Source organism: Sminthopsis crassicaudata, chromosome 4 (genome assembly GCF_048593235.1).
Source record: "Sminthopsis crassicaudata isolate SCR6 chromosome 4, ASM4859323v1, whole genome shotgun sequence".
Taxonomy (NCBI): Eukaryota; Metazoa; Chordata; class Mammalia; order Dasyuromorphia; family Dasyuridae; genus Sminthopsis; species Sminthopsis crassicaudata.
This window is the reverse complement of record NC_133620.1, coordinates 103,181,687-103,195,992: the sequence shown is the minus strand read 5'-3', so window position 1 is coordinate 103,195,992 and position 14,306 is coordinate 103,181,687. Positions and strand designations below refer to the sequence as shown.

Sequence of the window (14,306 nt, the reverse complement as noted above, 5' to 3'; positions counted from 1 at the left end):
TCAGTTAGTTCTCCAATCCCATGCCCATCCTTGGAGGAAATATAGGATACACAATGGATTTTTTTTTTTTTTTTTAACATCACTTACAATCATACCTAGGTCAGAAGAAGTCACTGATCTCATGTTCGGATACAGTCACTTTCTGGTAAAAGGAATAGGCTTTGTTCCATACTTCTGGAAGTCACAAAATCCCATGGAAGTGTGTATCTGTTAGATACGTGCATAGGTGCTCTCACTTCAACAGGCAATATCTTCCCTGATGATGTGCCAGGTACTGTGACAATGCCCACTGGCTCCTTACTTAAATGTTCTATTTTTGCCCAGCTCCGAGCCCTGTATGTTTAAATGAGTGAATAAATGAATGCAACAAAAATGTACCTAAAGGCTAGTGAAATTCAGACTTTCCTTGCAGAGTACAATTAAGGGGTGATCCATTACTGGATTATAAGACCATAAAATTGGAGCTAATAGGGGTCCAGCAGCTACCAAGATTGGCCTCCTTATTTGACAGTCAAGGAGAGAGGTTATATGAGGCTTATCTAGGATCACACAGCCAGGAGGTATCAGGGGCAGGATTTTAACCTTGGACTACAAAAAAGTGACTACAGGAAATCAGAGTTGCTTAGATGTGAGGGACTTATTTTTAGTCAGTCTTTTGAACTTCTCATGGCTCCCACTGAGACAATGTGCAGAATGGGTCTAGTTTCCCCCCCACCAGAGTTCTAGTTCAGGCCCTATCACCTACCAAGGTGGGGCTAATAATCATCATTTCTTCTCAAATTTGGCTGCCTTATCTATAAAACAAAGAGTGGGCCAAATGGCCTCTAAGTTCCCCCTTCCAGTTCTATGACCCCACAATTCCCTTGAAAGACTCTTTCTACATCTCCACAAATATGTGACCACGATGCCCATCTGGGTAGATCAATCAGATGACATTCACCAGAGATTAAGAAGCCTTCCCAGTGGTCTCATCCTGTTTCTGGGGAGCAACCACCAAGCAGATGCCAGGACAAATGACTCTCCCTAGCTTTCTGACAGACTCGAACCTCTTAGCAGGACCCCACGGCTTTGACTTGTGTGTATATGGGTGCATATGTATGTGCACATGGATTGGGGGGAAAGGGGGAGGAGAAACATAGAAAAATGCATGTGTAACCTGGAGGAACCAGAGGCAGAATCCACCTCTGCAGAAGTGGTGGCTTTTGGTGGCACCCCTAATCCAAAGAGTAGGACAGCTTAGACACCCACATCCCCACTTGTGACTGGCCATTTCAGCTTTGTCATCATTTTATGAATTATTTGGAGCTTTCTGAAGACCTGCCTATGAAAACAATAAATTCCCTTTTAAACTTATCCCAAGTCAAGACTTGGAAGACTCTTGTGGACCAAGATAATTAACTCACAATGTAGCATTATTATAAGCAGCTGCCTCTTTTTAAGAGGGATGGGGAAAGAGCTGCATTCTGACAAAGGGTCAGAGGGTGGAGAGGGTCTGAGCTATCACCTGTCAGGCCTTCTGTGAGCTGGCTCTTACTCCTTTTACACAGAGCTGTTTCTAAAGGCAAAAGTAGCATATGAACTAACACTTAGCAAATGCTCTGACAAAAATCATCTAGAATAAACACAAACTTCATCTCTAAACCGAAGAGCAACCTTTCTGAACATGACTGGAATGCTCCCTCCTCCTTGACTATGGATCTCTCTGGCTTTAGGTCCCAACTAACATCTCACCTCCCAGAAGAAACCCTCCTCTCCACCACTCTTATTTCTACTGCCTCCTCCAGGTAATTGTTTAGTATGTGTCCTGTACATAGCTTTCTTTGTATGGTGTCTCTCATTCCTCCTACTCCCCTTAGATTGTAACCTCCTTGAGGGCAGGAACTAGCTTTTACCTCATATATCTATATCTATATCTCTATCTATCCCTTGCACTTAGCACAGGGTCCGGGCACTGGCTGAGTGATGCTGGGAAGGCGCTCATTTAGCTTCTCTGATTTAAAACAGAATAACTGAGATGAAAACTATTTGAAATATCATTAAGTAGGTTAAAGCAATGCTATGTTTCAACAGTCTACTTAGAAGTATGCCACTTTTATCAAAAATCAACTTCTTTCTAAAGTTGTACGGGTGTGAAAATCCTTCTGACATCCAGCGACTTCTTTCTAATGTTTAACCCAAATCCCTCTTATATCAGTGTCAAACCACATAATTCCCTGTACAGATTTCAGTGCAATTTTTTTGAATTGTTAAGTAGATAACAGAATTCCTTATTGTATTAATAGATTAAGTTCCTATTCATTTGTCTTTTCTACTCTAGGCTAACATAAAATGGAAAAGGTTCTGGGTAATTAATTAAAAAAAACAGATTCCTTAAAAGAACTTAAAAAAAAAAAATCAAATCATTACTTCTTAATGGGGAATAGGCAGTATTTAATGCAGAATTAAACACAAATTATTCCATTTGGAGGAGAAATTCAATTTACTGGGCATAGACTGTTTCTTGACTGAGAAACAAGTTAAATTTTTTTTCATTCAGATTCAGCATGCAGATTCCCTGGTTATATTTCATCTCACATCTGCAAACTTAATTTATCCTTTCTTGGTTGTCAGAAGATTAGAAAATAAATTTTAGTCCAGGTATCAAATTCTATTTGGCAAAACCAAAATAACTTAATTATTAAAAAGCAAAGCCAATGACAAAGCAGACATCTTTCAAAGGACTTCTAATATAATTTTTAAAGAGCCAATTTGGCTGTGAGAAGACTGAAATATATAGATGAAAAATGTTTTGGATACTTTCAAAAAGAGTGATATGTGTGATGCATCCAGACAGGAACATGACAGATTTAGAGTGGACACAAAGAAAATTTCCCGATAATGGTTATAAAACATTGGCATTGGCTCTCCTGAGGCTACAGACTTTAAAAACAGGATAGAGTTTCATTTGGCCAGGATGGGTTTGGATATAATCCAAATATAATATAATATGATATAATATAATATGATATGATATGATATAATATAATATGATATGATATGATATGATATGATATGATATGATATGATATGATATGATATAATATAATATGATATAATATAATATGATATGATATAATATAATATAATATGATATAATATAATGTATATTATATCATATTATATTATATCATATTATATCATATCATATTATGTTATATTATATTATATTATATCATATTATATAATATAATAATGAATAATAATATAATATAAATATAATCCTCCTCAGATCCCAGGGAATGGATGGGATGTCCTCCCAAGTCCATCCCAATGATCCTATGTGGATGAAAAGGAAATATTTTAAGTGGAAACCTCTATTTAAGGGCTTGTGAAAATGAGTGTCTTCCTATCTGAACTTCTAGAGTTAGCTCTTGGCTTGTTCTAGCTGGCAAGTATTCCAGCGCAGAGGACGGATATCAGCAAAGGGATGAGGGTCGGAGAGAGGAGGAAGCACAAGTAAAACGGGCGGCAGGCTCCCCTGGCCTCCCTGAGCAGCAGCCCCCTCTTACCGTGAAGTAGAACTGCTCCGTCTCCTGCTGGTTGGCCCTCCTCTTGGCAATACTGGGCTTGCTCATGAAGGTTTCTGAGACAGTAGACTTGACAGACTCCATGGAGTTGCTGTACTGGAAGCAGTCGGACACGTCGAAGTCCTCAATGGTCACGATGTCTTGAATGGTCTGCAGAGTGGCTTCCATCGTCTTCTTCACCTGTTATGTCCGGGAGAGGGAGGACGAGGCAGAGGATGAACAAGGTGCAAGCTGGGCGGGGGAGAACCCTAAGCCTAGGAGGGGAAGGGAGCTGGTGGCCACCTGGGAAGGTCAGAGCTCTGCTGAAATCCAGGCCCAAAAGTGGCTGTCCCTGACCTGCTGGCCACCTGACATAGTTCCTGGAAATGCTGAGGTTAGAGGGAGAAAGCGGTTCACGTGGAGGGAAGCCTGACTCCAGCGGGAGGTACTGGGTGGCCATTTATTTTCTCACACTACATGTAGAACATCCTGAGAATCTTTGTCTTGGATCCCTGGCACCTCACACAGTGCTGGTCAGAGGGGGTGCTTTATAAGTGCTTCCTGATTGACTGAAACATCTAGATAGTGTTGGACGTGGAGTCAGGAAGATCTGAATTAAAATCCTGCCTTAGACAGTGAATATCTGTGTGATCTTAGGTAAATCATTCAACCTCCCCCAGCCTCGGTTTCTTATTTGTAAAATGGGGATAATGATAACATGACCTCACTTAGTTTTTATGAAGATCAAATGAGATGTAAAGTGCATTGCAAAGTTTAAAGCACCATGCAAAGACTGGGTGTTATTATTACTAATCAGATCTAGGATCCCATGAATCAGACTAAGCTGGAGATCTGGGTTCTAAGGCCTGGCTCCAGCCTAAGCTTGACTATACATGTAATCATTTAACTTATTTTTCCTTGTTTATAAAATAGGAAGTTTACTGTTATCCCTTCCATTTTTTACTAGAAAAATGTAAGACTGAACCACTTCTTTGAATTTATTACAATTATGTTCAAATCTGACATCTTAACAGACACTTTACACTTCCTAGCTGTGTGATCCTGGTCAAGTCACTTAACCTCAATTGCCTCAGCAAAAAAAAACCCAAAAAGCAAAAAAACCAACAATAGCATGCGCCTCTCAAGGTTGTTGGGCAGATCAACTGAGATACAATTTGCAAAAAGCACTTAGAACAGTGCCTGGCATATAGTAGGTACTGCACAAATGCTCATTTCCTTCGCTTCCCTCGTCCCCTTGTTACCGAAGGCACAGAAGCAGCCCTCCTCCGGCAGGGTACAAAGGCCTGTGTTTGTTTGAAAAACAAAGCCGGGCACGAGGGGGTGGTTCCAGAGAGACAACATTGTTCACGCAGCTGCCAAGTGCCATTTCAATGAAACGTGTGGAGGGGAAAAAGAGACATTTCTCAGAGGCTCAGAATAGAGCTCAGCCTTTGGCCAGGCCGGAGAGACTTCCTGGAGTTCAAGGGCAGGATGCGGGACTAGAGCAAAGTCCAAGGCTCTGTTTGCAAAGGAAACGCCTGCCAGGCCCGAGACCTGCTCTGCGTGCTCCCTCCAACCACCCCCGGACAAAGCATGGGAAGCAGGTCCGAGGTGTGACAGAAGAGCCGAGGGCGCGGGCCTCTGGCCCAAGGAACTCACCTCTTCATTCTCGATCTTGAGAGTGGACAGTCGCGACTGCAGCTGTTGGCACCTCTGGACCAGCTCACTCTGGACCGGCTGCTGGGCACACAGCTGGGAGGCCTGCCAAGGGGAAGCGGCACCGGGGAGAGGGTCAGGAAGGGCCACGGGGAGGGGGGTCGAGGGTTGTGGCCCCCGGAAATTAAACTAGTCAATTTGAGTGTAGCCCATCGACTGAATTAAATGTCTGTGTGAGAGCCAGAGGAAGAGGAGGCCAGTGGGGTCACCTTTCCCTTTTTCCCACAGGCCAGAGATGATGAGGGGCCCACCTCTCCATCTTCCCCAGCAGGGATAGCGCTCCTTTTGGTGGGAAGGGCTGGCCAGCACAGCGAGTATGCCCAGCCTCCTCCACCTTTCAGGCAGCCCTAGCTCTTCAGCAAATCTGGCCTCCTGAGGGAGGTCCAACTGGCCACCTTCCCCTTCCCCATAATTTTGCCCAAGGATAAAGTAAAAAGAAAGATGTCAGGAGGTTAACGTGCTCTGGAGACATCAGAGCAGCTAGCTCATGATCATGCACTCGGCCACGCACAGAATCTCCAACTCAACCATGGAGAAAAGCTCACGGTTTGGGGCCAGTCTGAGGGCTCTGCGGCTGTAGAATCTGGTGGGCGTTTGGGATTTCCCAGTCACTTTTTCACCTGGTTTTTCATCAGTTTTCTTTCTAACTGGGCCCCTCTTAGCAGGATCAGGCTGCTGAGGGCCCCAAAGCAGCTCTGTGACTGCCTCCTCAGGTGCACCTAGCACTAATCTCGCCGCCTGTCCCAGCTGGCACCTGGGAAGCAGCCCCTCTATCAGAGCAGCCTCCCTTGCCTTGCTGCTGCATCTGCCATGGCCGGCCATCCACACAGAGAGTCCCGTGAACAACTATGGGTCCCTTCTCCCCTCCCGAAGAGTGGGAGGGTTCAGACACCCACTGAACCATTCTCTTTCTTGGGGAAACAGACACACTTTTCAGGGGAAGGGGGCTGGGCAAGAGCCTCTCCCTCCACTGGCCTTTATCCCCCCACTTGGCCTGACCTCCTCCCCCGTTGAGAGGCTGGCCTTAGCCGGCCCTCAGATCTGAAGGGCTGACTTCATCCTGGCTCCTGAAGGAACAGACACAATAGCGAAGGCGAGGTGGCCAGGACAGGACAGGGCCAAGGCTGAGAAGCTCCAGCTGTCTGATGTCACCAGTCAGGCATCCGAAGGCCCAGGAGCCGCCGGGGGCAGAGAGAGCCGAGCCAATCGCCTCCCAGCGTTTCTGAGAACATCTGGCATCTGCTATGGGGGCCTGGCTTCTCCGGCACTCCAGGGTCACTGCGGCTTCTCTGCCAACTCCAACGCCTCCCGCTACAATGCCATCAGCACTCACTACCTCAGCGACGCCCGCCGCCCGCCCACCCTCCCCTCCCCTTTGTCTCCTCCTACAAGGTGCAGGTATCTGACACAATTTCCACTCATTTTCCACCCAGGGGAGAAGGCAGGCCAAGGGCAGCTGTCTTCCGGAGCTGCGGGACGCCCAGAAAGGCCCTCAGTCTTTTAGACCATCAGAAGATCACTCTCCCCTCCTGGGGAGAGGACAAGAACTGAAGCCACTGAACGAAGCCTAGGGGAGTGGAAGCCTTGGAGGAAAATTCGATGCTTGGAGAAGCAGCACAGGGTGGCGGACCCATCGTGAAACGGGGCAGCTGTGCGCTAGAAAATGGAGGGCCAAGTTCCTGCCCAGCCAGTAGGAGGAAGGAATACCAGGAGGCTCCTCTCTGAGAGAAGCGACTGGGCATAAGGAAACAGCAACAACACCCAAATGCGTTCTGCTCCAGGCAGGGGGCTTCCCGACTTGTTTCTTGGCCAGAGGCAGATGAGGGATGGCCAAGAGAACTGGGCAGTGAGTGAGGCTGGGAAAGGGCAAGGTGTCCTGGGACTTCCAGGTCTCCTCTTACCCCCCTCTCCCAAAGAGTCCCTCCTGAACCCAGAGTAATGGGAACAATCTGTAGTTTAGTCTTCCTTAGGCAGATGGAGGTGGGGGGGGGTATCAGGAGAAGCACCCATTCGGACGCAGCCTGGCCAGGAACACCTGCTAGAGGAGCCCCGAAGCAGCCCAAGCCCAGGGCCAGACCTACAAACAGATGGCGACAGGAGGGGCGCGGGCAGCACTCACCATGTCGCCCATGTGGGGCTGGAACTCAAACTTCATAGGCGGGCAGAAGACGTTGTTGTACATCTCCATCAGTCGCTGCTTATCGCTGGTAGCATCTAAGTTCTCGACGGCATTCTCAATGGCATCCAGGCCCTCGTGTTTTGACTGCTCCAGATTGAGCTCGGCCGACAGGAAAGTGCGCAGGGCCCGGTTCAGGCTGGCGTGGTATCCCAGGTCACAACACTGCTGTGGAAAGGCACAAAAACCCAACGGAAGTGAGCCGGGCCACAGAAGCTGCTTTAAGGGGCTCCCCAGAACTGTCTTGCAAGTAGAAGGAAAAGGACCAGTCCTGGCAACTAGCATCACAAGAGTGAGAGTACTGAGACAAGAGGGCTAAGTTCTTGTCCCAAGTCCAGCGCCTCGCACCTCCGTGAGCGTGTTCTTGGAGAAAAGGGGATGGCTCCGTGAACCCAGAGTCATTTAATGAGCAAAGAGTGCAAGAGGAATCTGGGACAGAACTTTTCCCGATCCTACTGCCAGCCTTTCATTTTAGGACGCTGTTACCTTGCAGACAGACAACAGACCAGCCCATCTGTATCAGCCTCTACCAGTCTAAGGATTCCCAGCCTGAACTCCCTAGATGTCACTCTGGTTATTCTGCTTTGCAGCAGATCTCTCCTTGGCTTGGATAAGGAATGCAGAATGGAGATGTCAGAGGGGCTTCCTGGGGGCGGGGCCCTCAGATTCACTTCTGTTCTGCCACTAAAACGCCACACTGAAGACTGGGTCTCATCTGTCTCCTCAAATTTGCCTCCTCACTAGTTATATAAACAGTAGTTTATATAAGGTCAACCATACAAATACAACCACTATTTGGCAGACACCTATTAGATGCAGTAAACTCTCTCGCCGCAGGGCTCCCAAGGCACCATCTACACCGGCATGTCCTGATTGTTGAGAGAGGTGATGGAAGTTACATGATTTAGAAAAACTCAGCTACAAACTCAAGATGCTGAGAATCATAATAACATTAGTTCCAAAGGCACATTCATGAGAAAAATTAAAAGCATCATGGATGGGGGAAGAAGGGTGGTATGGTGATAGAGGGAGCAATGGCTTTTGAGTCTTGAGTTTGAGCAAAGTCACTAATGAAGTCTGTGAACTCGAGCAGATGACTGACATTTTTTAGGTCTCAGCGTTTCCATCTGCAAAGTCTAGGGTGCAGTTAGATGAGCTCCAAGATCCCTTTCAGCTCCAACACTCGAGGAGTCGAGAAAGCTATTCTTGCATCCTTTTAAGCATTTATTAAAAGCCTGCTATGCATATGGCCACCACACAGCTCAGATCTTCCAGGACAGTCAGTGTGTACTTTTAATGAGACTTTGCAAAAGGAACGTCTTTATTAAAATACATGTCCCAATTTTTGGTTCAGAAAATGTGGTGAGTATAATTGTAACTATGTACAAATGTACAGTATGCTAAACATACTGGGGAAGGCTACAAAGATTGTACATAAAACGTAGCCTTTGCCTTCAAGAAGCTTATATTCTACTACGGGAAAGAAGTACACAGATCATCTATACTAAGTGAATATAAAGTAAATATGGGCAAGTTGGAGGGGATTATTCATAATTGAGACAAAACTGACCATATATTAGGGCATAAAAATTTCACAATCAAATGCAAAAAGGCAGAAATAAATGCTTCCTTTTCAGATATAGTGCAATAAAAATTATATTCAATAAAGGGCCAGGGAAAGATCGACTAAAAATCAATTGGAAATTAAATAATCTAATTTTAAAGAATGAGTGGGTCAAACAATTAATCACTGAAACAATCCATAATTTCAATCGAGAAAATGACAATAATGAGACAACAAACCAAAAACCTATGGGATGCAGCCAAAGCAGTTCTTAGGAGAAATGTTTTATCTCTAAATAGTTACATAAATAAAATAGATAAAGAGATTAATGAATTAGGCATGCAACTAAAAAAGTTAGAAAAAGAACAAATTAAAGCCTCCCAATTAAATACCAAATTAGAAATCTTGAAACTCAGAGATTAAGAAAATAGAAACTAAGAAAACTATTGAACTAATAAACAAAACTAAGAGTTAGTTTTATGAAAACTAACAAAACTGATAAACCTTTGGTTAATTTGATCAGATAAAAGAGATAATAAGGAAAGGTCTCTTGGTGAGAATGGCATTCCAAGACTTAGAAGGTGAGGATGCATTCCAGGCAGGGGTATATACAAAAGTAAAGGTGGGGGGTGCTCAGTCCTGGGGAATAACAAGTAGCCACGTTTGGTTAGGAGGCGGAGTTCCTCCAACCCTGGGTCAGCAAACCAGGTCAGCCCAATGAGATGCCCCAGAGTATAGAGGACGATATAGTAGATTACAGGCTCTTTGTCCTTCATTCAGCTACTGAGTTCCTGAGGATCAGGTCTGACTACATTACTCCCCTATTCAGCAAACTCCAGGGACGTCCTATCTCCTCCAGGCTGAAAAACAGAAGTCTCTGTGGTTGCTCTAAGTCCTTTATAATCTACCTCCTCACCCTGCTGACTCCTCCTAGTCTGGTTTACCTTTTACCTCCCTCAATTTCCTCTCCTGCCTCACTCCTCCATCCAATGACACCAGCCTCCAGGCTCTCTCAGAAACCAGGTGCTCCATCTCTTGGCTCTGGACATTTCCTCTGCTGGCCCCTATGTCCTTCAGCATCTCTACCTTCTGGCTTCCCTGGTTTCCATGAAATTCTAAATACAATTCCACCTTCTACAGGAAGTCTTTTCCAATTCCATCTTAATTGTAGGGCCTTCCCTTTTATTATCTATTTCAATTAGTGTAGCTTGTTATGCAGATTTGCATGCTTATGGTCTCTTACACTAGACTGTGAGCTCCAAGAAGGGAGGGATAGTGCTTAAAACAGTACCTGGCACTTAGTAGGTGCTTTAAAATGTCAGCTGTTATTGACCCACACCTAATACCCTATACCAAGATAAGATCAAAATGGATTCATGATACAGACATAAAGAATAATATTATAAACAAATTAGAGGAACACAGGAGAGTTTACCTCTCAGATCTATGAAGGAGGAAGGAATTTGTGACCACAGAAGAACTAGAGATCATTATTGATCACAAAAAATAATTTTGATTATGTGAAATTTAAAAGGTTTTGTACAAACTTAATGAAGACAAGATTAGAAGGGAAGCAATAAATTGGGAAAACATTTTAACATTCAAAGGTTCTGATGAAGGCCTCATTCCTAAAATATATAATGGACTCAAATGTGTAAGAATTCTAAGTCATTCTTCAATTGATAAACCATCAAAGGATATGAACAATTTTTAGATGAAGAAATTGACACTATTTCTAGTCACATAAAAAGGTGCTCCAAATCACTAGTGATGAGAGAAATCAAGACAACTCTAAGGTACCACTAGACACTTCTCAGATTGACTACAGTGACAGGAAAAGAAGATGATGAATGTTGGAGGGGATGTGGGAAACCTGGGACACTGATGCATTGTTGGTGGAGTTGTGAATACACCCAGCCATTCTGGAGAGCAATCTGGAACTATGCCCAAAAAGTTATCAAACTGTGCATACCCTTTGACCCAGCAGTGCTACTACTGGGCTTATATCCCAAAGAGAGCTTAAAGAAGGGAAAGTGACCTGTATGTGCAAGAATGTTTGTGGCAGCCCTCTTTGTAGTGGCCAGAAACTGGAAAGTGAGTGGATGCCCATCAACTGGAGAATGGCTGAATAAATTGTGGTATATGAATATTATGGAATATTATTGTTCTGTAAGAAATGATCAGCAGGATGATTTCAGAAAGGCCTGGAGAGACTTAAAGGACTGATGCTGAGTAAAATGAGCAGAACCAGGAGATCGTTGTATGTGGTAACAAGAAGATTATACGATGATCAGTTCTGATGGATGTGGCTCTTTTCAGCAATGAGATGATTCAGGCAAGTTCCAATGAATGATGAAGAGAGTCTTCTGTACCCAGAGAGGGGACTGCGAGTGTGGTTCACAACATAGCATTTTCATTCTTTTTGTTGTTTGCTTGCATTTTATTTTGCTTCTTTTTTTTTCCTTATGTGGCACAATAATTGAATAAATATGTATACATATATTGGATTTAACATATGTTTAACCATGTTTAACATATATTGGACTACTTGCCATGTAGGGAAGGGCATGGGGAAGGGCGGGGGGAATTTGGAACACAGGGTTTTGCAAGAGCTAATGCTGAAGAATTGTCCATGCATATATTTTGAAAAATAAAAAGCTTTAAATTTTTTTTTAATAATTAAAGAAAAGTTGGCAGGGACAGCAGCCAAGCAGCCCCTAGGATGAGCATTACTCATCTGGAAGCATATTTTCTAGCCTCACATGAGGACACCTGCTTGACTGTCAGTCTGTGGTACAAGCAGATACTTCATTAGCTCTCCTCATTCCACCTTTGGGATGAAAAAGTACTGCTCTGGTAGGTGTCTGACAAACCCCTCTCCCATGGTGCCGTGGGGCATGCTGGAAAAAGCCAGAGAACCACTTGCTGGGCGTACGACTTCAGGCAAACCACACCACTGTCTGAGCTCAGTTTCCCTGCTTGTAAAACGAGCTTCACACAATGTCTTCCTGACAGGCTTCAGAGAGGCTCCGCTGAGCTCATGCACACGACGCACACTGCAACACATCAGGCAGAAGAGAAGGTGAGCTACTACCGGAGAGGGTGCAGGGCTCTGGGACAGTGCCAGGGTGCCCTGGCAGGTGCAGGGCCGCTGCCCAGGAACAGCAGCGGAGGCTCACCCAGAGGCAGAGAACGAAAGGACATTAAATTCAATTGGGAGAGGAGAACCAACACAAGGCAGACAAAAGCAGGTGGACTGCTAAGTGGTCCGTGCCAGCAGCCTCTCCTCCCAAAGCTGATGGGCCACCGGAACCATGGCTTGACGCCCCGTCCTCCTCGGGCCAGGAAGGATCAGGCCTGACCAGTGCCCTCTGGTCAGGGGGGGGTCTAATGAGCTGCCAGCACCAAAGCAGAATGCTGATGATTTGGGCTTATAAACATGTTTTAGTGGGTAGGATATTGAAATTAGATTCAGGAAAACTCAGATTTAAATCCTGCTTTCAAAATGCTCTAAATCATTATTGACTAGAGAAAGGCAAATTAAGACAACATTGAAGTACTACTTCACACCTCTCAGATTGGCTAAGATGACAGGAAGAAATAATGATGAATGTTGGAGGGGATGTGGGAAAACTGGGACACTGATGCATTGTTGGTGGAGTTGTGAATGATCCAACCATTCTGGAGAGCAATCTGGAACTAAGGCCAAATGGCTATAAAACTGTGCAGTGCCATTACTGGGTCTGTGTCCTAAGGAAATCGTGGGGAAAAGGACCCCCATGTGCTAAAATGTTTGCAGCAGCTCTTTTTGTAGTAGCAAAGAAGTGAAAAATGAGTAAATGCCCATCAACTGGGGAATGGCTGTACAACTTGTAGCATATGAAAATAATGGAACATTATTGTTCTATAAAAAATAAAGAACAAACTGATTTTAGAAAGGCCTGGAAAGATTTGCACAAACTGATGCTGAGCAAAAACAAGGAGAACAAGGAATACATTATACACAGCAACAGCAAGATTGTGCAGTGATCAGCTATGAAACACTTGGTTCTTTCTCAGTGATTCAGTGATCCAAAGCAATCCCAGTAGACTTTGGATAGAAAGTGCCATCTGCACCCAGAAAAAGAACAATGGAACTTGAATGTAAATCAACACGAGCCATATTCACTTTTTTTTCCTTCTGTTTTTGTTGTTGTTGTTGTTTTTCTCTCACAGCATGATTCAAATCCCATGTTCCTATGATATATTTTCTTGCTGTATAGTTGTGGTCAAGCCAACTTTATCTCTCTTAGCCTCAGTGTTCTTATCTATAAAATAACATTGCCTGTGGTGCCTACTTCAAAGTATGTTGCAAGTGAGTCTTAAATGAGATAATATATTATTATTTTTATTAGTAGTAGTATTATAGGACAGATAAGATAAGGAATCTGCAAAAGCCATTGTTATTTTAAGGAATCCTCTCTACAATGTACATATGCTACATTTTGTGATCCATACATGTATTGTAGACAAAGGAGCACATAAAAAGTGACTAAATGTTGTCTGTCACCACCCTAGTTTGTACACTGCCTTTGTAACTGCAATTTTCACAACCCCCTAAACAGTCTTCTGGCTGAAGGACTCGCCCTCTCCAACCCATTCTTTTTGGACTCTTCTTCCTGTGTGCCTATTGTATTTTCTCTATCTGTGTCACTTAACTTGATTTAAGTTAGTTATATATTTATCTTATCCTTTCCTCCTGCCCTGACTGTATGGTGTTTTTCTCTTTATATTTCCAGACTTAGCATGGTGATGTGGTGTAACAGGGGCCTGATAAGTGTATGTTGATTGTAATTTATAACTCACTACCATCAACTTACTACAGCCCTTTATATCCATGCTATTAGTTTATTAATTGGTCTTTCCTTACCACCTTTAGTCTGCTTCAATCTGTACTGTTATCACTTTAGGCTTTCTTTCTTTCTTCATTTTTTCCATGTTACTTCCAATTCAGAAGTCTACATTAGTTTTGTAAGGCCTATAGACTAAAATCTAAATTCCTTAGCTTGGCATTTCAAGTTTCACAATAAGGCAACTAGATGATACATGGGACTTGGAGTTGTTCAAATCTTCTCTCATACACTTACTAGCTGTGTCCTGGATAAATCAACTCCTCCGCCTCAGATTCCTCATGTGTAAAATGGGAATAATAATAGTACATAATTTAGAGGGATGCTGTGAGGAGCAAATAAGAAGATATTTGTATAGCACTTTGCAAACTTTAAAGTGTTACATAAATGTTAGCTTGTGATTACTCTGCAGTCAA

At 43.9% G+C, this 14,306-nt stretch overlaps 1 protein-coding gene across 5 annotated transcripts in view; it reads right to left on the bottom strand.

Annotated features, from left to right (window-relative positions):
• The window catches only part of SRGAP2 (SLIT-ROBO Rho GTPase activating protein 2), a 252,665-nt gene that overhangs the window by 54,991 nt on the left and 183,368 nt on the right, over positions 1–14,306 (bottom strand). For 4 of the 5 annotated variants that reach the window (XM_074308983.1, XM_074308987.1, XM_074308982.1 and 1 more), the window contains exons 8-10: positions 7,381–7,605; positions 5,205–5,306; positions 3,549–3,746 (exon numbers count right to left, since the gene is read on the bottom strand). In XM_074308983.1, coding sequence (XP_074165084.1) covers positions 3,549–3,746; positions 5,205–5,306; positions 7,381–7,605 — 525 coding nt within the window. The remainder of the gene's footprint in view (positions 1–3,548; positions 3,747–5,204; positions 5,307–7,380; positions 7,606–14,306) is intronic. The other variant, XM_074308985.1, reaches the window with a different exon arrangement.